This window comes from Alligator mississippiensis, chromosome 9 (genome assembly GCF_030867095.1).
Source record: "Alligator mississippiensis isolate rAllMis1 chromosome 9, rAllMis1, whole genome shotgun sequence".
Classification (NCBI taxonomy): domain Eukaryota; kingdom Metazoa; phylum Chordata; order Crocodylia; family Alligatoridae; genus Alligator; species Alligator mississippiensis.
In genome coordinates, this window is record NC_081832.1 from 66890427 (window position 1) to 66914593 (window position 24167).

The 24167-nt window shown below is 44.6% G+C and overlaps 1 protein-coding gene across 1 annotated transcript in view; it reads right to left on the bottom strand.

The window, feature by feature from the left end:
* Window positions 1-10826, bottom strand: part of HSPA4 (heat shock protein family A (Hsp70) member 4) — a 34970-nt gene extending 24144 nt beyond the window's left edge. Inside the window, exons 1-4 of the mRNA XM_006263398.4 lie at window positions 10553-10826; window positions 3696-3753; window positions 1480-1620; window positions 91-213 (exon numbers count right to left, since the gene is read on the bottom strand). Of these exons, the coding sequence (XP_006263460.3) occupies window positions 91-213; window positions 1480-1620; window positions 3696-3753; window positions 10553-10659 (429 nt within the window). The 5' untranslated portion in view covers window positions 10660-10826. The remainder of the gene's footprint in view (window positions 1-90; window positions 214-1479; window positions 1621-3695; window positions 3754-10552) is intronic.
* Between the last annotated feature and the right edge of the window lie 13341 nt (window positions 10827-24167).

Sequence of the window (24167 nt, forward strand, 5' to 3'; positions counted from 1 at the left end):
AAGCAAGAACACTGAATTTTGCCACCAGATTTCAACAGTACTACAGAGCCAAGTTTAGTATAAAAACTAAGTTTACCATCACCTACTTACAGAAACAACACAGTCAAGTACAGGCTTCTTAAGTGCATTCTCTGCAGTTTCTTTTAGTTTAGTGAGAAGCATCCCCATTATCTGCTCAATGGTGAAATTTCTTTCTTCTTCCATATACATAACCTTTATGGAAGAAAACATGTTTAAGGAATAAGCTACAAGAAGAACAATGCTCAAATGAAACAACCTGGCATGAACCTGCCAGAGAAATAAGTGGTGTTTAATGAGGGTGACCATAAGTCCTTGTAGTTGAGAATTATGATGGGCATTCCAGAAACGCAGGGGCACAGGGTAGTCTAGGCAAGAGTTGGAACAGCGTGGAGCATCTTGCAGGTGGGCAGGCAACCACCCCAGTGTCCCAAATTACCCAGATGATATAGAAACCCTGGATATATATCTTTAAGCAAAACAAGCCTAACAACAGAAGCATATTTCTTCAATTCCACTGCCCACCAACACTAAACTGCCCTGCTTTTGCCATGCAACTATCGAAAGACAAATTAAGGACAGTTTTAAATTTCATACAAGTTGACATTTGAGAACTTGAGAGATTCTAGTAGTCAGTTTGAAAAAGGATAATTATACAAATGATGTATCCCGGGTACAGTTTCAGGGTCCAAAATGCTGCAGAAAATACACAGTTCACTCAGTGCTGTTCAAAGGAATAGGCTTATAAAAGCCCCAGCGTATACTCTAAATTAAAATAATTCAAATCACTACTGAATAGATTTTGTAAAACAAGCAGAGTATTTCAGACTTCTATATATCTCCTCTTTCTGGGCTGCATCTGAAACCTCAGTAGTAAGTCCTGTATTCTGTACTCCCTTCTTCACCCAAACTCACCATGGAGCGCAAAAAAGTGCCACTGCAACAGAGTAGTTTTCTTAAAGGCACAATTAAAAAAATGCCACTAACAGAGTTCAAATCAAGGATGAGTAGACCGCAAGTGAAAAAAAGTAATCCAAGTTTTAATTCCTGTATGGACATGTTTGTCCAATGATATGTTAGTCAGAAACATCTGCTTCAAGCAAGAAATCAAGAGAGTTCAGGTTCTAGGCACACAAGAAAATTTGCATAGATCCTTACAGTGTTAGTCAATTTGTCTGTTGACAGTCTCTTTATCTATTGTTCTCAAGTTATGAAAGAAATGTTCAGGTTCACTTCAGAAGACAGTTTTAAGTTAAGGAATAAGCTTAAAGTAATTGTTGCTTTGAATTTGAGATCTCTCTGAAGAACTAAAACTAAATTGGCCCTCAATTCACCAGTAAAGATTTTCCCCATTCACAAAGATGGAAGAGGTACCAATACAAAGGTTACAAAAATAGATAAATGGTAAAAGCACCACCACTGCCTTCCCCCACAGATCTTTTCCAAGTGTATCTGACTCACCTTGATGCCAGCTGAGCCTGTTGGCAGCTGAACAAGTTCATAGGCAAGGTTGGCTTTTTCAGCTTGAACAAAGGGATCTGAGAATGCACGGCCATGAAATCTTTTAAAGCCTTGTACTGTGTTCTTTGCATTTGAAATAACCTAAGTAGGGGAAAATATCATTAATACAAAGTGACAAGGGACCTTCTAAATTTTAAACAAAAAATAAGAAAACTACATGTTTCTGTTAGTCTTCCCTGCCAGATTTTGTATTTTCAGTCACGACAAGGCAGCAGCTAAGAGAGCCAAAATGTAAACAGACTCTGATCTCCCAAATTATTCTTGCAGGAATTTTGGGACTTTTTCAAATTCTAGCATGGACTCTGCGTGTCTGGTCAGCTTTCCTTTGCTACTGAAAGAACTGTGAAAAACCGGAGAGGAATACATTTAAAATACTGAGGGAAGAAACTGGTAGGGGACTGCAAATTAGGCAGTTATTGTACCAGGCAGATGGTATACTTCAACTCCAACCTGATTTTAAATGACTGCCTTTAAAAAGCAACTTGGTTTTAATTTCCAGGAATCCAGTGGTCAGAGGTCAAATTTCATATCAACTGTTTCCTGCATCACTGATGCACCTACAAAACAGTAAAATCTTAAGAGAAACAGGTCAAGCACACGCAGAAGGAGAAATTCCAGCAAGACGTTTGCATTCAACTCAAGAGCAAGAGAAATACAGGTTTCCCTTGCTTTATGTAGGTTCTCTATGTGCACATTCACTCTTATGCGATGACCCTTTTTATACCAAAAAATTTGTCACATGCAGTATATAAATTTACTCTTATGAGATCTGTGTGGCGGAAGCCCACAGTCAGCTGCTTTGTGCAGTACGGAGTTTCCTGCGTGGATCTGTGCTCCTCGCTTCGTCTGTGATACGTCTTTCAGTCGTTGTCATCCCCGTTTTTATAATGCCCTGTATTTGTGTGTACTGTCTGCTGTTGGCGAGTACCAAAATTGTTTTGTAAAAGTGGTAGAAATGGGTCTGGGGCTCAGTAAAGTCAAGGTCTTGGAACATATCCCTACTTGTTATACTGTAAAGTGTATTCCCTTTAAGTGAATTCGAGTTATGTGCTGTTTTCCAGGAATGCATGTACAGCATAAAGCAAGGGAAACCTGTAATAATAATAATAATAATAATAAATCAAACAAACAAAGGGGCACACTTATAGCATGTTTGTGTCTCAACATTTTCAGGATTCTAGACATTAAGGCTCCATCCAGACAGGCACGGACATGCAGTATGTGGCACCAGAGACCTGTCTGCAGCACCAGACACTGCACTTGCAGGCATTTCCCACACCGCTACCTTGCAGAGTAGGTGGTTTTTTTGATGCTGGGAGATCCCATGGTCAAGAAAACACACGCCAAAAAAAAAAGTGGGATAGCATATGTGGCAGCAGCATATACCACCCAAAAACAGACCCTATCTAGCTGGAGCTACCCTCCAGCTGCTGGCCATGCTTCATGCCACAGCTACACCCCAGGAGGCCCCCAGGACCCTGGGTAAGGCTGCTGGGGCCAGAATGCCACACATGCAGCACAAATGAAACCTTGCCTTACCCCTAACCTGAACTGTCAATTCAACTCTTGGTCACCTCAGTTCAGGTCTAACTATTCCAATGAAGTGATAATATATATGCAAACAAGATTAAAAAGAAAGCCACTTGGGCTGAAGAATCAGGCACTCAAGCAAGTTATGCAAACCAATTTTTGTGTGGCCCACAAGATTAACTGTGCCACTTCTGCCTCAAACCTGTGCACCTGATCCATGAAACCTGGAATCGGATGGAAAGAACAGCCTGAAATCATGTTAATAAAACTTACAAGGTACCTACCCACCATGGGCATCCAGTCCACAAGTAACTGTGAATCTGGCATTTCACTTTGACCAACAGGATTTTCATCATCAAGCGCTTTAAGGGGGAAGTTATATCTTTTACTATGAAAAGTAATAAAGTCTTAATCACCTACCCAAAATAATGACAGATTATATTAGCATTAAAGACTGAACAGCTAAAAATAAATTTAACATACAACAATTAGGATTTCACTTAAAAACAAGCAACTGTTTGTATGCATCTTCATATATGAGAAGATACTAACCACTAATACAAAAGTAATGTGTTTTCAGTAGCTTTGCTTTTGGTTAAAGTAATTCTTGAACACAAAATCCTTACTTGACTTTTAGCTGCAGCTCCAATTGAACGATTCTTGGGTCCAAAGGATATACAGGATCTATAATGAGAAGTGTTTCCATTGAAATAAGATTGCTTTTGACACAAGCAGCTCCCTTCCCCCATCACTTTTAAAGATCAGAACTAACCATCCCAAACAGTCATATTAGCCCTGTAGAACTGAACATGCCACTGACACTCTAGCATAATATTTTAAAAACTACAGTACTCAATGGAGTTTTGTTACAAGACAGAGATACCGATTTAGAGCCACCACAGGAATCCCTAAAATGTAAGTATGCTGGATCAGTGGCAAAGGGAAGAGACCCAAAATAGTGGTGCACTGATATACTGGTTGGCTGTGGGATAGGCACCAATACAAGAAGAAATGACATTATTGGCTATTGGCTTTTTTGGTTGTTGTAGCCGATAATTATGGCCACACTCCTAGAGCAACCTGGCAAGCCTAGTTCAGTCCCCATGCCCCACTGCAGACTACAGGTCCCTGCAAGCAGCAGGAGAGGGAAGAGGTGCCAGGGAGCGGTCACAGGGCACTACGCTCAGCAACAAAGGGACTGTTACCAGTTCCTGCTGCTGCTACCACTGCCATGGCAACAGTGTATATGCAGCAGGGGCCTGAGTGCTGGGGCTGCTGCAGAGATGTCGGGCTGCATGCAGGCGGGATAAGGCACTGGGTGAGGGACACTGCACTCCACCAGGCATCAGGTATCTTTGCAAAAAGTGGCTGAGCTCGGCTGTGCAGGGTCCACCAGTGCTGAGGCAGTGGCATGCTTTGGGGCTTCAAACACCTGGTGTTGCTGTCCACATGAGGGTCCGTCCCACCCGCCTGGGACAGTAGCACGGGCCATGTGGGAAGCAGGGCTGTGGGTAGGAGCCGTGGGTGAGGGGGTAACGTGTGGGAATAAGGTAGTCACTGCCTTCCTCATCGAGGGCCAGAGCAGGGTTATGTCAGTAGTTTTCAATGCCTTGCACCATTACTAAATATTGGTTATTGGATTGACGGCTCATATGGTTGGTTAATCATCAGCTATAAGTATCAGCCAAGAAAATCTTTATTGGTACACCCATAACCAAAAAAACTTATGTAAACACAAGTGCATTAAAAGGATTAACTGCTCATTGTAGTATTTGCAATTTCAGATCTAAATTTCAGATCTAAACATCAACCTTCTTACTTAAAAGGAGGCCATAATCTATAAGCAACTTCTATTTGAAGATTTGTTAACAAAAGCAATTTACACAACTTTACTAAAAGGTTCCCAGAAAAGTGATGTGGCAAAGGAAGTTATCACACTCAAGAGAAATTAATTGTTAGCCATTAATATAGATGCCCCTGTACCTCAGGTGTCCTCAACTAATTAATAGAAAGAAAAACTTCCAGTCCCCACCACTCCCATGCAAACTTGTCTACGGTTCTAAGAATCTACACAGTCTGCCACCTTCATTCGCACATCTTGCCCCTCGCTAGAATTGTAAAACTTCAAATTTGAGTGGGGAAAGGGTGCAGGCAGGTGGAGGAATAAAGCATAAAGAAAAGGCCCACAAATAAAATGAAGACATTAAAGGTTTGAATTATGGAAAGCCAAATAGCAACTCTTAACGTAAAAAAATTCTAGTGGCCACTACTTCTACAACAGACAGAAGGCCCCACTGCTTAAATAAGCACAGTTCTTACAGATCATTAATCCTCCTTATTTTTTGCATGGTAAACTGTAGAAACCTCACAAAATTAAATGCATATAAAAATGAAATTAAACATCATTCCATATTGTTCCTTCAAGCCAACTTCCCTATATTGTTACTTGCTTTTGTGAAATAAGGACTGTGCCTCTCCACGTAGTTTTGGATTTCTATAAGCATCTTTAAATAGCATAATGGTTACTTATCCCAAATTAATAGGCAACTGGTATTTTTTTTAATACAAGTGTCTGTCCCATGGAAAATGAAAATCAGGCTTCCAAAATTCCCTATAATGGTGAACTAACTTGCCACACAGGAACAATACATAATAGCAGAAAAGAAATCTGAAGTGGCATGTGTTGATCATATTTACAGACAGAGGTAGTTAGTCATGTTAGTCTGAAGTCATGCAGAACACAGGGTAGAGGTGTACCGTATAGGCTAACTAAATCAGAGATGGATAGCATAAGCTGTCTTAAGCAGGGGCTTTCTTCATCAGACGCTGCATCATTCTTTTATAGCCATTTTGACACATTACCTAGTTAACGGGTCAATGCTGATCATACACTTACTTAACTTCAATGTAACAAAACTAGGAAGGGATCAATTTATAAATCTATCTTGTACTCAAACAACTATGCAAGGGCTTGGTCAATAAAAAGCATCCATGTTTTGCACCACTGAAACGTTGAAGTCAGTAACCCTAATGACGGAAGCGACAGAAAAAGAATTAAAGTCTGCTAAACACTTGCCAAGAGAACAGATCTCAAATCTACTTTACCCAAAGAAAAAGTACATCAGTACCAAAAGCATAAGTCTCCCCACCGCAGTAGAGGCTAACTTTGACAGGCATGCCTCAAATTAGCCCCCTCCCATGCCCCGAGTGCCACTCCAATTGGCTTCCTGTTTGACCTGGCTCCAATCTGTTTGACCTGCTGCTCTGCTTTCTGTTCCCTGCCCCATCTCCTCAATCTGCAGCTTGCCACACACAAAGGCTGCCCAGGCCATAATTTGGCAACTCCTGCCTATTTTGATATACTTATCTACAAACTGAGCTTCCAAGACATTTTTCTAACCATGCCTTGGTTAACAATGTAATATGTTTGTTTTGCAGATTTCAAACCCCCTGTGAAACGCTAAGAAACAAAAGGGTCTCATTATTATTTCTTTTTGAATGGATGGTTAATTTTTTCAGGTGGTTTGGGCACATGGAGCTGTTCCTTAACAGAACACAAATTTGGTGAAAACTAAATTTAACAAACAGTGATCCATTTTTTTAAATAGAAGAAAATATAAATCAGAGTTTAAATCCATTAGAAATGTAGTTAAAAGCTTGAAAACAGGATTTCAGCAAAGTTAGCTGTGAACTACCATAATACAATTGAACAAAGTAATAACGAAATCCTTGTGGTACATCCCAGAAGTTACCACATTTTGAATTATATTCATCCTCTCTTGCCACATGCTTCCTCTGAAAAATGGGTTCTTCCCTTTTGTCATATGATGGGAATACATATATTTACATACAGAAATTGCAACACTTTTACAAACTTAGTTTCTTAATCCACTTAGTTCATTTCATCTTCCTTTTACATTTATCAAAGAAATACAAAAATCAAGCTACATTTATACCCATCACTCCAGCTACTTTAAGACTGCCCAAATTCAAAGCTGAAAATACTTATCTAGGACCAGCTCCTGTTTTGGGGTAATATGTACAGATCTCAAAATTTAATGCAAACTTAGTAAGAACTAAGAAGTGTAGATCAGAGGGCAAATATTTGACCACATATCACCTGCTTCCTTTAAACCACATTCATGTGCATTTAGTCAAAAGGATTTATGTTGCTGAGATTATAGATATATAGATAGATCTCCATACACTAGCAATTTTCCCATCAAGAATGACTGGGGGGGGGCAGGCAGGGATGGAACAGTGCCACCCACCACCCCATGCTGCTGCCACCTCCCAGGAATTTGGAGGGGAGGGGGAAAGAGAGCTTGCACACTGCATCCAGCCACAGCACACACCCGCCCCCCTCCCCCCCCCCCGGGGAGACTGCAACAGCACAGGGTGGTCCTCCCCAACAGCAGCACTCCATCCCCACTCATCACTGTCGGAGAATTGCCTGTCAAGAATTGTGGGGGGACAAAGAAGCATAGCCACCCACCACCCTCTGTCACCACCGCCGCCACTTCCCAGGAGCAGGGGAGAAAGCCTGTACAAGGTGGCTGCTGCCACCACCCACCACCCTGTGCTGCTGTTGCTCCGCATCCTGCTGCGCGCCATACCCCCACCCTACATGTCTGGCCCTGCACCACCCCCTCTCCCCGGAAAGCAGCGGCAGTGCAGAGTGGGTGATAGAACAGTGCAGGATGGGTGATAGCACTCTGTCCCCACCACCCTGCCTGTCATCCTTGACAACACTGGCTGGAGCCACACCCCGCCCCATCAAAAGCATTACTGACAGACACACAGACAGATGGACTAAGTCCTTTATAGATATAGATATAACCTCAATATAGCCACTACAAAGCATGCAATCAATGTAATATTACACCCCCCCCCCCCCCCCCAGTGGCACCAGGTTGTATTAAACATCAGGAGAATCTCAGTATACACAAAGTCCAAAGGGCCCCAGAATGAATGTGATTTTCTACACCTCAGTATTATTTTGGAGTATGCAACTTGACACCTTACCACAGCCGGATTGTCATGAAATGCTAGTTACCTACACTGGGGAAATTGGGGGGAGACAAAGTCACTTTTTAGTTAATAAATGTCAATACTTAAGTTTCTAAAGTTTGTTTGAAGACTTTGGTTTAAGAGTACTTAACATTACACGTTCTATATTGTAATTAACACTACTATACCGTTAAATCACTACAAGCATCTTGAGTTTTATGGAAAAACGGAGTAGTGCAGAACATCAAATTTAAGCCTCTAACAACTTTAACACGAATCCAGAATGGGTTTATATTTAAGCATCTCCTAACTGTTGCAATAACTGAAGATGCACTGCAGTGCACATATGGAAATGAAAAACTGTTTCTTTCAGTCTCTTAGAACTGAAATGGGAGGTTTTCCTGAAGCTTGGAAACCATTCCTGCAGTTAACCAGTATTTTTTTTTTTTTTAATCTCCAACCTGTTTAATGCATGAAAGACCTTGTTGTGAGCCTTCAGCCTGAATTAAATTGAATTCAATGAGCTGTGTTAACACTACAAGTACCGAAGTCTATATTTAAATTATTTCTTAAAAGTTTTTTAAACCTAGTTATTCCCCGATTCTATTTAACACTAGCTTCAATATTCTTTAAAACACAATAGTTCTCTGCACTTGAAGAAAAAAATCTCTTCTCTATTCCTTCCTTGAGCAGTGGCAGAAATACAGCATCACTCCCTCAAGAAAGGTGATGGATGCCATATTCTAGTTATCTTTACTATCTGAAAGAAAAGATTACATAAAAATGGTCAAATGAAACTACCAGGTACTTTTCCTTTGGATGGGTTCTATGCAAAGCAAATTCCTACCAGCCTGTATTCAAATGAATAACCACTTAACCCTAAAACAGTAGTGCTCAACCCATCTGGTCCACAGGCTGGATCCAGAGTATGGAGCCAAGTCACCTGGCCCAGGGGGCTCAATTTTCTTGGCTGATACTACTAGCCAGCGATTAGCCAACCATATCAGCGGCAGTATCAGTTGTTGCAGTTCCTGGAGCCACAGCCACTCCCTCTACCACTAAATTTCCAGCCTCACCAGCCAAATGATATGGTTCCACCCTTTGGATCCAGCTCATGGACCAACCCTGCACCACTCATCCAACTCAAGGGGCTTCCCCTAAGGCCAGAAGTTTGGCAGTAGGAGAAGGGGCCGTAGTGTTAGTCACTGCAGTTCCAGAAGCCACAGCAGCTAACACAGTCATCACTTACCAGGCTGCAAGTTTCCAGGCCCTTGGTGAGGCCTGTATCCTAGATAATACTGCTCTTGACCAGATCCAGCCCACAGGTCGCATCTTACATTGCATTACTGCAGTATGCTAAGACAGCTGTTTCCAACCTTTTTATACTGCGGACCAGCAAATTATCTGATTTACATATTTAAATTTAATTTCGATATTTAAATTTTATTTTTGGGGGGGGGGAGGGTTGGGGCACTGCAGCCACAGGCACTGGAGGACTCTGCAGGCGAGGCGGGGCTGCCCAGGCAGTGGTCCGGACCCAGGAAAAAGAGGGGCTCTGCTGCCTTTCCTAGGAGCAAGCAGCAGAGCCGCCTCCCCTCCCTGGGCATTTCCCTGCCCACATCCCCTTGCTCCCAGCCACAGGTGGAGCTGTGGGCCCTGGTACCTGGTGTGCGGGCAGCGCCTTGTTGGGTGTGGCCATGGCAGTGGGAGTGAAACAGAGAGCATGCTGCCTCCCTCCTTCCTGGGGCTGCCCCGCCGCCCAGCTTTAACTCAGCATGCGACTGCTGGGGGCAAAAGCCACGACCCAGCAGCCAGGCTACAGCTCAGTGGTTGGCAATGTCTGTGCCAAGAGGCTGCAGTGCTGCTCTTTTTATAAAGGGCAGCTTCTTCCATCAGACTGTCCGAGAAGTCTCGTTATAACAGATCAGCGTTTCTCAGCCTGTGGGTCACAACCCCAAACAAGCACGTGGATCGCAAGCCGACTTTAAAAACAGATTATCCTTTACAGGAGAAAAACGTGGCTTTTCCCTCGCAGGCTGGCAGACTTGGGGAGGGGAAAGAGGTCTGCCCCTCACACTGAAACCTGGTGGCAGGAACCAAGGGACTGGGTCAAGACTGGCTGCGGGGTTACAGACAATCCCTCTCGTCCGCTCTCGGCCCCAAGACCAGGCTGCCGGACCCTCAGTTTTCCACCTCGGCTGCCCGTCAGTGGGGACGGAAGCGGCGCGCTGGGCCCTGCGGGCGCACCGGGGCCCCGCTAGGGGCGCGCCACCCGCCCCAGCCGCTTCCGGGCCTGGAGGGCAGAGGTCTAGTCCCCACGTGATCGCTCGGGGCGCTCCCCAGCCTGCTCCACGCTGCTGCCCGGTGCCGGGAACCGGCCCCTGGGGGCGGGGGGCCGGGGCCGCCTGTCACTCGCTCCCCACCCCCACCCCGGGACAGGCCGAGGCCTGGTCCGCGCTCGCCCCGCACTCACGGCGTGCAGCGGTCGCTGTACTCGTTGGCGATGGTCTCGATGCCCCCGGCGCGGGCCACAGCGATGTAGCAGCCCTGGAAGCCCAGGTCGATGCCCACCACCGACATGCTGCGGGCGGGGCGGGCGCGCTGAGGCGAGGCGGGACGGGGTGAAGCGGAGTGGAGCGGAGCGGGGCGCGGGCGGCGCCTCCCTGGGCGGACGCAGCCGACTCGGCCGGTTTAAATGAGCGGCGGCGGCTCCAGCGGCTCCTCGCGGTGGGGAGGGGGAGTTCTCGAAAGATCCCGTCCCGTCGGGTTAGGGCGGCAGGCCAAGGAATGAGATCTCGCGAGATTTCTCGCAGCGCTGGCTCATTGGCTCGCGCTCTATTAGCCCCGCCTCCCCAGCTGCAGTAGTGGAATGCTGGGGAGACAAGAGACGGCCCCCTGGGATCTCCTCGCGCGGCGCCGAGCCAAGCGGCTGCTGCGCATGCTCAGCCCTCAACGGATTGGACGGAGCTCGGGAGGCCCCGGCCCCCGCTGACGCTACTCTACCTCCTCCCGCAGTGTTGCTTCAGGTGTACCGTAATTATCCTAGTTGTACAGTCGTTTCAACGCTTGTAGGCTGCAGCGTCAATAATAGTCAAAGTGTTCAAAATGTACCATAGGCAAGCAAGGTTTTTTGGGGGTAAATCTGATATCTTTTATTAGACCAACTCAAGTAGTTGGAAAAAATTCTTGACAAGCTTTGGGACGCACGCATCCTCAGGCTGAGGAAGTCTGTGCTCTTATTTTTCGGGCAGTGAATTGATACAACAAAACCCACATCACTGCCTGGGAGTTTTCATTGACTCTTGGGTTTGTTTGCAGGGTTTTTTTATTTAAATTTTCCATATTCCAAGCCAAATTAGCTGTAATAAGTTCCAAATGAGAGTCAGCCCAGAGCCATAAGTGGCCCTGCTACCAGCAAACAACTGACTTTTAGGTGTGTGTGGGGGGTTGTTATATATAATTTGTATCTGAGGCCAAATTTGCAAAAACAGTCCAAATCCAAGACATCCTCTTCCTGTACCTGTGGTTTCAGAAGTTTCCAAAACTTTTGGCAGGCATCCTGCTTGCAGGCTCGAGCTTGGAGGCGTGGGGTTTGGATGCCCCTGAGTTTTGCTTGCCCTCAGGTGTAAGGCCCTCAGAGCAAGCAAGGGAGGAGACTCCCATTTCCAGAAACTGGACTTAAAGCTGCTGCACCTCGGCAGGTCCTGAACCAGAAGAGCTGTTCTGCAAAGCGGTTCAGGAAAACTGCCTTTGTGGACTTTTTTCTTTCTTTTTTTTTAAAGAAATGTTTCGTGTTCCAAGCCAAATCAAGTCCGTGAGTCAAATCCATGAGTCAGTCCAGAACATAAGTGGCCCTACAACCGGCAAACATCTTCCACCTCCACCAGGGGCTTCAGGTATTTCCAAAGTTTTTTGGCAGGCATCCTACGTGCAGACTCAAGCCCAGAGGCTTGGGGTTCGGATGCCCCTGAGTTTCACCTGCCCTCACCTATATGGCTGCAGGAGCAAGCTAGGGAGGAGCCTCCCGTTTCCATAAAGTGGGCTTTAAGCCCCAACACCTCGAGTACTGAACCATGCCAGAAGAATGGTTATCCCTGGGAGCGCTTAAGGGAAACTGCCTTCATAAACCCAGATACATGGTGTTTCCCCTGCCAGGTAAGTCTTCTTGGACATAGGTGTGCTCTGGCACTTTCTTAGGACAGCTTGCCTCGAAATAAGGAAATGCTTCAACTTTGATGACTCAGCTCTCACTCACTGGGAGCTTACAGTGAGCAATATAAAGTAAATTTATATACTTATTTGCATAATTTTTTCAGTGTATGATACTTTTTCAGAAAATACAATAATTTTGAGCCTCCAATACAATAATTTCATATTTAAGACCAGGCAACGCTACTCGGTGCGTTAACAGGGGACCTAGTGGCTGTGCCCTGTCCCCTCCTCAGACCACGCTTCAGTGTTGCCAGCTGTATAATAATTATGTATTTGTACAATAATTTTAACTCTTGTACAATGTACAGTCAATAAGAGTAAAAGCGTTCAAAGTGTATGATATTTTTTAAAGCAGCTAATTGATGCAACATATACAAACCCAAATCACTCTCAGGAAGATCTAACTGACTTTCAGGCTTGCTGCCACTACTGTCTTATGATTGCTTGCCTCAAAATAAAGAAATGCTTTAACTTTCTTACTCACTAGTGACTTACAGAGAACAATATAAAGTATTGCATACTTATTTGCATATTTTTCAGCATACAATAGTTTTTCAACAGGTACAATAATTTTGACCTTCCAGTACGATAATTTCATATTTAAGGCCAGGCAACTCTGCCGCACTTGGCCCTCCACACCGGTGAGGGGTGGAACGGAGGTCTCTGCACACAGCCCTGGTCCTTCCATGATTGCTTCAGAGCCCCAGGCACTGCTCCCTGAAACACTGGGGGCCGAGAAGTAACACGGTGTAAATCCAGAGTCACCCCGTGTGTAGACAAAACAGAACGTGGCCAATCTGGATTCCCCAAGCCGCTATTTCCTAGAGCCTTGGATCGGGGCAGAACCTTTCAGGTCAAAAATACCCTCTTGGCCTGACGACCCCCAGGAGCGCTGCACTGCCAGAATCCAAGCATGCCTCGGGCATCTGTCTGCAATAAACATTTCTGCCCAAGATAATTACCTCAAGCTTCAGATCTCATGGGCCAGGACCTCAAAGTCCTGCTGTTTTAAAAACAGTTACTATTGGTTTCTCTCTGGTTTTTCCTTGGCTTTGGCTGCTAGGTTTTCAAATCTGTGGTTTGAAAACCCCTACACTTGTGTATTTGTGGGTGAGAAACATATTTCTTAACCAGAAAATAACTCTGCCTATGTAATACCCTGCTTTAGAAGCTGGAAGAACAACCCTTGTGACAAATTTTTTAGTTGGTAACACTGTATAGAGCCTTTCTACAGCTTTTTTGTCTTTTGACTCCTTAGGATTCCTGTTTTCATCATTGTCTTTTCTGACACAAAGGCCAGAAGCTGCTTTCTATTATTATGATAATAATTAGGTTACATAGAAATTGGAGTTTGTATTTAATTACCTGACTGCGTGAGATGGGGCTTTGAGAGAGACACCAGTTATTATAAGATGCAATAAAATAATGAACATCCAAGATAATTTCCATTAGTGGTAGCCCTCTATCAGAAAGTGTACCTTGCAAGTGCACCTCAGTAAAGGTTGTGTGCGCATCCCTGGACTGGAGAGTGAACTGGTCATTCCAGTGGGAGAGGAAGAAGGAAAGGTTGCTCCCCAGCGAATGAAGAAAGATGATCAGGGATCAAGGACAGGTAGAAAGTAGGGAGGAAGCTGTATGGGTTCAATTTACTTATCTGCCACATAAACACAACCTTACTGTGATGCATTGCTTACAAGATATTATAACTCAGGAAGTGTTATAACTCAATTAAGTTTGAAGTGGGTTTTTTTTTATTCTGAGAGGGAAAATGCTACGGTAAGCAAATGTTGTATGTTATAATCAGAGAGTTTCCATTTCCCAGCTCCTGTATTGACATCACTGCTCACCATATTTTAATGATAGTTGTAACACGTCAGAGAAATTCAATATTTAAACCAGGAAGGACTCTTGCCCTAAAGACTGTTGAGTAGCCTTAGCTCTGAGTGTTTATAATTCCTTGTAATAAGTTCAGCCACACACTTTGGCAGCTGTAGGTGGGCTGGGAATTGCATCATAGTGCTAAGGAAAAAATACTAATGAATGTTTAATCTCAACTATCCATGGGTGTACTGAGCTACATCCAGGAACAAAGCTGCCCCCTCAGACTCTGTGTAGTGGATAGTATACTTACCAGTTTCAATTAAAAGCAAAAATACCACAGCATTCTTTGTTTCCCTCGCTTTCATTTTCAGCATGAGAGTTGCTGTTAGCAAGGGGATTGTGGCACAATGACAAGCATACGTCAGAGGGGTTTTTATACCAATGTACTTGAAGCTATTATAGCCTCCCAACACCTGTCCCAACATGTGACTTGCTTACCCTCGTCTAGGATATCTTGGAATTCAGCCAGAACTAAGCAATGAAAGAAGCAGATGCTGCATATAAAGAAAGATGACCCAGAAACCCAAACAAAAAAGACAAATAAAACTAATGGAAAAAGCCAAAACAACCCCAAATCAACTTTAATTTGAATTAAGTAGTTTCTCCCCTACTTTACATCTTTTTATTTTGTGGGAAATGGACGTCCAAAATGTTTGGAGGCTAGAATAAATATTATACATTCTGTATGAGAATAACCATGATTTAATACACGTTGGTTGCACATGATATGACTTCTTAGAGAACTCTTGTAATTTATGGCATTTTGGCCAACCAACTGTAAAACTGAATAGCAGTGCTGTAATTGTGATAATTCAGTGAGGTAGTGGAAGTTAATGGATTGTATTTGGAATGTAGAGACATTATGCCTGGAATTGGTGATATGGTAAAGGTGATTATGTTCATTTTACAGATTGGCTAAGAGAGGTTAAAAACAACATTTGTCATAGCTCTGTGGATTTGAGGTTAGAAGGCACATCTAGTCTGATCTCCTGTGTCACGAAGGCCGTAGAACCAAATTAATTACCGCTTCAAATCAAATAGGGTTGAACTAGAGAATCTCTTTCAGAACAACATCCAACACTGATTTAAACATGTCTACTTGTGGATAATCCACCATAGCCCTCTGTAAATTATTTACTTGGTTTATTACTCCCACTGATAAAAACTTGCACTGTATTTCTAGTTTGACTATGTCCAGTTTCAACTTCTAGCCATTGGATCTTGTTATACCGCTGTCTATAAAGCAAGAAGATAATCTATTACCGAATATCTATTATCTGTATAGGAGATTATAAATAGGTATCACATCCCTTCTCTTTGGTTGAGCTGCTTGAGTTTTTCAGTATAAGATATATATTTTGCCATCCTTTAATCATTCTCATGGTTTTTATTGTAACTTTTCCCAAGTATTCAACATCCTTCTGAAGTGTGAGCATCAGAAATAAACACAGCATTATGGCAGCTGCCACACTAATACCAAATACAGAGGTAATATTATTTCTGTACTCTTCACTCTAGTACAGATAGCTCAAGCATGCTTTTGGCCATAGCTATGGCCTCCTATGCCAGGGACTTGGAAAGGGAAGGCATATGGTTGTTATGGAAGCTCTAGCCATCCAGGGATTGTGATATTATATCCCTTACATTTGTGGTATTTTTTTTTTTTGCTAAGTTCGAGCCAATTTTTCTTTTATGATACTATAATTACCCAACAGGAACACAAAATAATCAAGAATTGACCTCCCTGTGCTTTTGTTCCCCACTTTTTATTCTGGAGCATAGCTGATTCTGTATATTCTTGCTGGATTGTCTATATCTTTGCACATCTTTTTGTTTATTTTCTCTAATTCCTGGTGCCTCATTAAACCACACTAGCTACTGCTTCTTCTATGCACTCTTCTTTTCCAGAGAAATCACAATGCCAGATTCACCTTTTTATGCAGAGGGTTTTTTTGGGAAAGCTGGGCCAGAGGAGATATGCAACACCAGTGCATCGGCAGTACTGCTCAGCAGGTGGCAATACCATTGTCCCTTCTTCCAGGTGTTCCACTATAGGGAAGCAGCTTAAAGTTCCAGCCCTGGTTTCAGAGGTTGGCAGAGGCTTCCTGGGAGATATGTTTTGGCTATCCTACTTCAGGTCTTTCCCCATTACTTGTTTAGACTGATTTGGCTGGCTCTGGGCCCCTAGGCGGAATGAACATAGTGGACGACACATACCATTCCACTCCAGCCAGGGTCATTTTCCAGCCCTCCAGGTACTGGTAAGGAGAGAATGTAGCCCACAGTCTGTTTTTCCTCCTCTTAGTAGTGTTAGAGTGATGTTATAGCCATGATGGTCCAGGAATCATGCAAGAGGCAAGGATTTTTCAGGGTGACATCTTTTATTGGACCAACTGCATAGTTGGGACAGAGTTAGACAATTTATGAATGCAATTTACAAAGACATTCTTCTCTGTCCCAACTATGCAGTTGGTCCAATAAAAGATGTCACCCTGAAAAATCCTTGTCTCTTTCCTCTTCTCATCTCCTACTCTTCCCTCTCCCAGATCTTTTCTGTTATACCTATGGTTTATGTACCATGTGACTCAAAAGAGTATTAAACCTAAATTCATTTGCAGGAAAAAACAGTGAGTGATCTGAATATATTTCTGCTTTTAGCTAGATCCATGTGTAAAAGCCATTGCACCTAACTATAGCATTACTGTTTGCTGAGGACATAATTTGTCCCACTCAAGAAGTCTGCTATCAGCTGATGTACTGCCAAGCAGCAAATGAAAAAAGGGTACCTTATGCGTGGTGGGAGGTGACAAACTTTTATTGGTTAACATTATTGTTGCTATTTTGAATAATCTATTGTGATAATGCTGTATGGACATGAGATGTCCATCATTCAAAAGCACAGTACAGGGAGCACCGCAAGATCAGTGGAATGGTAAAGACGACCACAAGGCAGGTGGAATGCTACAACAACAGCCCCTCAGTATGCAGGGAGCAACACTAGAAATGGAAGACAAGTCAGGATGAAATTAAATCAATAAAACTAGGTAGCAGACAGTAGCAGATCATTCTGAATCTGTACTGAATAAGTGTACTTAAACTCTTCGTGCTTCTTCCTGTTTAATTACAAAAACCTGGAATGTAAAGAAACATAAGCTCAAATGTCTTACATTACCAGATGCTTAGAGTGCCTGTCTCATTCACTCATATTCTGACTATGAATAATTGGTCATAATGAATGTTGGTAATGTTGTTTTGATTGCCATGTAGGTATCCCATACTGCTACTCAAAGATGTTTTTAAAAAAGCAGTCTGGGAGAATGCATAGGGGCCAACGGAGCACTCCTCAGCCCCTCTGTTTGTAGCAATACTTTCCTAGAATTGGGTGCTCTGTGTAGGGATGTAACAGGTCGCCCTCCCCAGCGCCATCTTCCTGGTCATCCGTGCCTTACGTGGGGTGCCCTTGGAGCCCTCTTGAAATTCTTCTGTCCCATCCTAATCTCGCCTGCCATGTCTTACGGAAATTATGCAAGCGGGAGATTGCCTATTATATTGGGTATGTTGGGGTCTCTCCTAGGATGGCCTGACCCGTTTTTCTCCAGCTAGGCCTCCCCGTCCAAACCCACCAAACAGGGTTTGACTCCGAGGCTCTAGCTTTCCCTTCCAGTGCCTGGAGGCTCGTGGCCCCCTTTTCTGCTCCCTTCTAGAGCGCGGCACTCCCTGGCCCAGAGGCATGGGCACCAGCCCCACAGCAAGGGGGGGTTGCAAGTTCAAAACCAAGATGCAACCCTGCCAGTCCAAATAAAAGTTAAAAAGTACACATGCACCCCCAGGTGCACCAGGCTTCCCTGGCCTTTTTAAGATCGTCCCTCAAGTGCCAGGGTTTGTGTCGTCCCAAACTGCACCCTTACTGGCACTCGGGCTCTCTGCAGCCCTGTCTTACTCTGTGCCTCACTGGTGCCAGGGCTGTGCCTCCCAAAAAGCTGCGCCCTTGCTGGCACCGGGATCTATGCCCCCAAAAAGCTGCGCCCTTGCTGGCGCCGGGGCACCCACTCTGGAGTGGGTCCCCAAAAATGAGGCCTCCTCCATCCCCTAATAGCCTCACCCAAACCTCTGGTCTTATTCAATAATCACAAAAACAAAATAATAATATAACTGCACGTGCTCAATCAACGCAGCAGGTCAGCTTACATGAACTCTCTTCGAGTCTCGGTTCCACACCGCCGACTACAGTCCTGGTTGTGGATGCTGTTGTCATCTTGTAGGGGCTTCCATAGCTTCCCCCTTCCTGCCGTGGACCGCTCCCCAAACTTCTTCCTGGAGCTCTCAGGGGCACTGCTTCCCCTTCGGCTGCTGACCTCCTTAATGCCGTTCAACCCAGGGTTTTTATAGTCCTGCCTCTTCCGGCCAGCTGATTAGCCAACCCAGTTCAGCAGTTAACCCCTTCCTCACCAGCCCTCCATGCCCAGAAGGTTCTGGCCTAATAGGGGCGCACCTTCCTCGTGAAGGGGTTAGGGTTCCCTGTCACACGGGATAGAAGAGACATGTAAGAGAAAGCACCTCTACCAGCCTTATTCCACAAGCTTAGTAAATGTGAATAGCACCCGGAGCAGAGTAGTCTAAGATACAACTTGTAGGCATAGTGTAGTTATGTAGTCCACAGGGCAGACTGGTATTCAGAATCTGCTGAACCTACAATTTTATTAAAAATATGAAAGGGGAAAATTTGGATCTAACTAATTTCAGTGATCTTTTGTTGTAAAACCACAGGCTTTAGGGTACTTTCTCTGGAGTAATATTATTAGGGGCCCTGTGGAAAGGCACTGGAAAACTAGTGATCATTGAGTCTTATGTCCTGGTGTAGGTCTTCGTCCTCATTTGGGATAGCTGGAGTGAACAGCATTCAAGGGAATCTTGCTCAAAGTTTGCCTTATATCCCTGACTGCACCAGCTGTTTCAAGCAAGTTCCCCTGCAATTGAGAGGTTTTGTTTCTGGAAAAGGAGTAAATTGACAGGAACAACAAAGCCATAACTTGAATTAAATTGCTAATAAAGGTCAGCGGGCACATCTACACATGCCCCTACAGCGCCATTGTTCCTGCATTTAGGAAGTACTAAATGACAGCACAGTAACAGCCGTTACTGTGCCCTGCCAGTGGTGCACAGTTATTTTTAGCCACTGTGTCGCCGTAGCGACATACTACGGCGAGGGAGCTCATCACTATGGCAAGGGAATGCGTCACTGTGGCAACACAGCTGCCGTGTCACAGTTTGTGCCCAAACATCTACATCACTGTAGGTTTCTACTTTGGGTAAAAAAAACCCTTTCCAAACAAAGAATAAACCGATGGTGTTGGCTCCCTAAGTCTGTAGACAGCCTGAAACAATTACTCCAAGAAATGTGAACTTTCTTGCCAAAAATTTCTCTCATGGGAGAGATCTAAAGCCTTGTAGCACTCTAAATATGAGCATGAATATCTTAATTGTTAATATAAGCAGCGACAAGAGAAAGGGGTTTGAAGGGAAACCTAAGGGTTGGGAGCTCTAGGCTGCTTCATGGAAAGAAATGTAGGGAAGAAAGACACAAAGATAAAGAAAAGCAAGAGAAACAGAGAAAGGAAGCTGGAGAAGAAACAACAGTTATTTCTCCTTCCGTGTGATGCTCAGTACAATGGTACGGTATTGAATAAATAACATATAACAAACATAACTAAAAGCATGGTTACAATATAGAGGGCCTGTCATGCTCTTAACTTCTATGCAAAGCTCTCATTGACATCAGTGAGGATTCTGCTGTGGATGAGAGCTATATGGAGCCCTACATTTTTACCATGGCTCACACACCAATGTAATGATTTGTGTCTAAAACTCCCCTCGAGGGGAAAATGCCCTAAAAATATTACCACAGTGTTTGGCTTTGCACAGTCATGTACGCTTTTTAATCCCTCCATAGGTTAACTGTCAATTATTAGCTCTTGTTAATTTTTTACTGAGCTAATTCTTAAGCTGTGCTAAGCACTTAAAGCTCCCTGAGGCAGAGAGCTTGGTGCTTCTGCTACCTTAAGAGAAGGCAGGCTACAGGAGAAGAAGGCTGCAGGTGAAGCAAAGAGGAATCGAGGGAGCTACATGACCTAAAGTGGCTAGGTTTGCAGGATATAAGCCCAGGGCCTGAGCTGGACAGGTAGTCTAAACTAGAAGCCCAGAAGAGCTCCTGAGCAGAAGGGCTGCAGCAAGGCTCCTGACTAATGCTTGAGCTGGGGTAGACAGGACTGGTAGTTTAGGGATTGAGACTGTAGGGGTGTAGAACTGGCCTGGGAGCAGGGCCAGGGCCTGAGGAATAGGGTTCAAGGCCAAGGAATAGTGCCACAACCAGTTAGGACTGGAGAGCCCGTAGCCCAGAAGGGGCACAGTAAGCTGGACTTGAACTGGATTGGAACTGGGGTCAGGGACCTGTAGCCTGGGAGGGGCAGAATCTGTTGGAGGTAATGAGGCCTGAGCCCTGGAGGGGCAGAGAATGCCGGCCTGACCCCAAGGGAGGTTGAGATTGCTCCAGATACAGAGACCCGAGACCAAGAGGGGCCTGGACAGTTAAAAGCACTGGGGCCAGAAGCTCCAATAATGGTGGAGACAATTCCAGGTTCAGAGGCCCGTACTGACCGGCGTTGACACTGAGGCTGAAGGGCCATGGACTCGAGATTGAGGACTGAGGGCCTCAATGACAGATTGACTGGATAGGACAGGGGCTTAATGGCCCATGATGAGCCAGTGATTATTAACACCTGCAATGGTTGGGCATGGCTAGAAGGGGAGATGAGGAGACCAGGTGATTAGCCATTAAGGCAAAGAGTAGTGACACCTGTGTTCAAGAATATGCAATCTAGCTTGAGTAGCTCTGGGGCAGCCTCTCTTTTGAGTTGAAGGGGAAATTGCCCAAAGAACGTAAAAGTGAACAGGGCTCAGGGGGGCTCCAGGGATGTCACGGCCACCCCGGGACAGTACCCTGTTACACTCCTATTGATTTCAATGGATTTGTCCTATTAAATATGAGTATTATTTGTTTATTTAGTACATCTATTTTGTCTGTTGCCTTGGTATACGTATTTTTGCAGCACTGGAGAGCTGTGCCAAACAGCCAACATGTTTCTTGCCTTGGAGATTTACTCCAGGGGTACAAACTGAAATAGTAGTAGCAAAACAGGACTACTGTGGTGCACAGACTTTTTTCACCTGATGTGCCTCAATCACCTGTGTTTTCTGCAGCTAGAGAGTGAAAGAGTTCTGCGTATTTCAGGCACAGTGAGAGAAGATAGAGAGTAAAATTAAAAACATAAGAAATGCCTGCTGGGTCAGATCAGTGGTCCATGTAACCCAGTGTCCCAGTGTCCTGTCATCGACACTGGCAGAAGTGAGTGGTACAGAAGGAGAACATTAAACCAGATACATCTAGAGCAAGGGTGGGCAAAATGTCAGATCTGGCTGGAAGCCAGACTCCATTTCCCAGCAGCCCCTGCCCACATTGCTGCAACTAGCTTCCATGGAGACCCCAGTGGCAGCAGCACCGCGACAGCCTGGGGCCAGGGTTTCCATGGTGACTAGCCCCAGCTGCGCTGGCAGGGCACACGGCTGGGCGGGGAGCTGCTCTGGGGCCGGGGCTGGTGCTGGGATCTTGCAGTAATGACAGCATGGCCCTGAGCTGCGGCAGAGCTGTGATCTGCTGCCTACATGCCCCTGCTCAGGCTGTGTGGGTGCTGGATCACAGCTCTGCTCTGGCTCTGGACCACTCTGTCACCGCTGCAAGATCCCAGCCCCAGAGCAGCTCCCTGCCCAGCTGCATACCCTGCCAGTGCTGATGGGGCTGGTCTCTGTGGAAACCCTGGCCCCACGCTGTCAGGGCTCTGCTGCTCCTGGGGTCTCTATGGAAACTGGCTGCAGTGAAGTGGGCAAGGGCTGCTGGGAAGTGGAGTCTGCCATGGATCCAATCCAGCCCATGGGCTCCACTTTGCCTGCCCTGATCTAGAGCAATCAATCCCTTATTCAGTACCATACGTCACTGGCATCGACCATCATAGGTTTAGAGATGCCAGAGGAAACATTTCCAACCATTCTGTTCAGTAGCCAAACACAAAAGAGCTTTATGTGACCCTTGGAGAAATATTGGATGTACAGATCCTCCTTGGTGAATTCCGCAGCAAAAAAAAGAGGGGGGTTGGCATCTTCTGAGTTCTTCATGGGAGAACGGGGACTCCTTACAAATTCTAAGATTTTCTTGGTTCCATCACATGTTCAATATTTGTTAGCATTTTAGGATTAGATTCAACATAAATTCCAACAGTTCTATCTATCGTGGAAGACACAGCAGGCCCTGTAGTTTTGCAAAAATGGAATTTAGTGGTGGTTACACACTCTGTCATGGTACTGAAGACTGAGCATGTACTATATTGAGTACTGTACCGGCCTTCAGACAGTAATCACACTAAAGATAGGCACAACATAGTGAAACAGGGCTGCTCTTCTTTCTCAGTCTGTTATTAACCTGAACACAGGGAGTGATCTATTTTAATTTTAGTATACATGGTACTACTGTACATTTCTAGTTAGGGAAATTAATACATAGCCAGAGTTTAATATTGTGCTTGGTGCAAACTATACAATACAGCTTTCGTAAGAGAGGATCATTTGTACACACGGAATCTGGAAACATTTTACAAAATTAAATAAGCAGAGGGCTTGGCCTGCTTATACTGAAATCAGTGGCAAATTTCCTGTTCATTTCAATGGGATCATAAGCAAGCCAATAATTTATAGTCATTAATTTTAGTAAATGGAAGACAGCAGTACAGGCAAATGGAAAAGGCATGAAGCTGTACAAGACTTGACAAGAGATAGTTAATGAGTAAGGGACATACCTGAAAGCTATACTCCATTTTAAAGGCTGACCTGGTTAAATGAGCCTTAAAATCTCTCGAGTATTTGATTATTTGTATTGCGGTAATGTCCAGAGTCCCCAGCCAGGACAGAGGTTCCTCTGTGTACAGACACAAAGGATTATCTAGAAAAGAATCAAAGGGTTTTTGGCTAAGAAGTTTTACAAAATATTTAAATATTGTGTTGATGCTCCTGGGTATGACTATAAACTACATCCGACTGGAGGGCCTGGTGGCAAGGCGGTGGGGCTAGTCATGGCAGAGTAGTTTCTATAAAATACCACAATATTGCAACCTCCAGAGTAAGGCGAGTATAAGGCACCTCAAAACCCTAGCCCCCACTGCCTTGTGGGCACTCCTTGGTTGGAGAAAGGCTAAGGGACACCACCCTGGCAGAAATGTGCCCTGTGAGGTAGTCAGGAACAGCTCTAACCTGTTGCTATGTCCGAAGCTACAACCATCAAGGTACTGAACATCTAGCCTTTGGACTCTGACTCAGTGGTGTAAAGGAGAGTTGGTAGGTCTTGGGCAGCCTCCATTTCTCCATACTCTTTCCTAGGCATACACACTGAAAGTCATGTTGTCATGGTCTCATAGACCTCTTGAGCGTACACTGTGATCCAGAGGATTAACGGTTGCCAAGTAATTGTGTTGATATAACAAGATGTATTTTAATACATTAGCTGATGAAGGCATACCCCAAAGCAGAGGGACAGAAAATGACCTATCTGAGGTCAAATAGTAGCGTATCTAGGAATAGAATTCAGGTGAAACTCTGCACCCAAATACCATTATTTTTCACATATTCTGTACATGTATAATAGTGTATATTAGCAAAAGCTTAGCAGGGGAGTCCACCTCTTTCGGGAAGCTGAGTAGATCCCTCTTCCCGAAAGAGGTGCATAGCTGGTATAATTAATCAATAAACACTATTATCTCCTCCTGAGGAATTATGAAGTAGGCATTGATTTGGAGTAAATTATTTCAGTTTATCACAATTTTGCTACTAGAAAATTTAGATACAAATGGAGGGGGGATTTTCTTCATTTGAGGCACTGTGTAGTACATATTTCC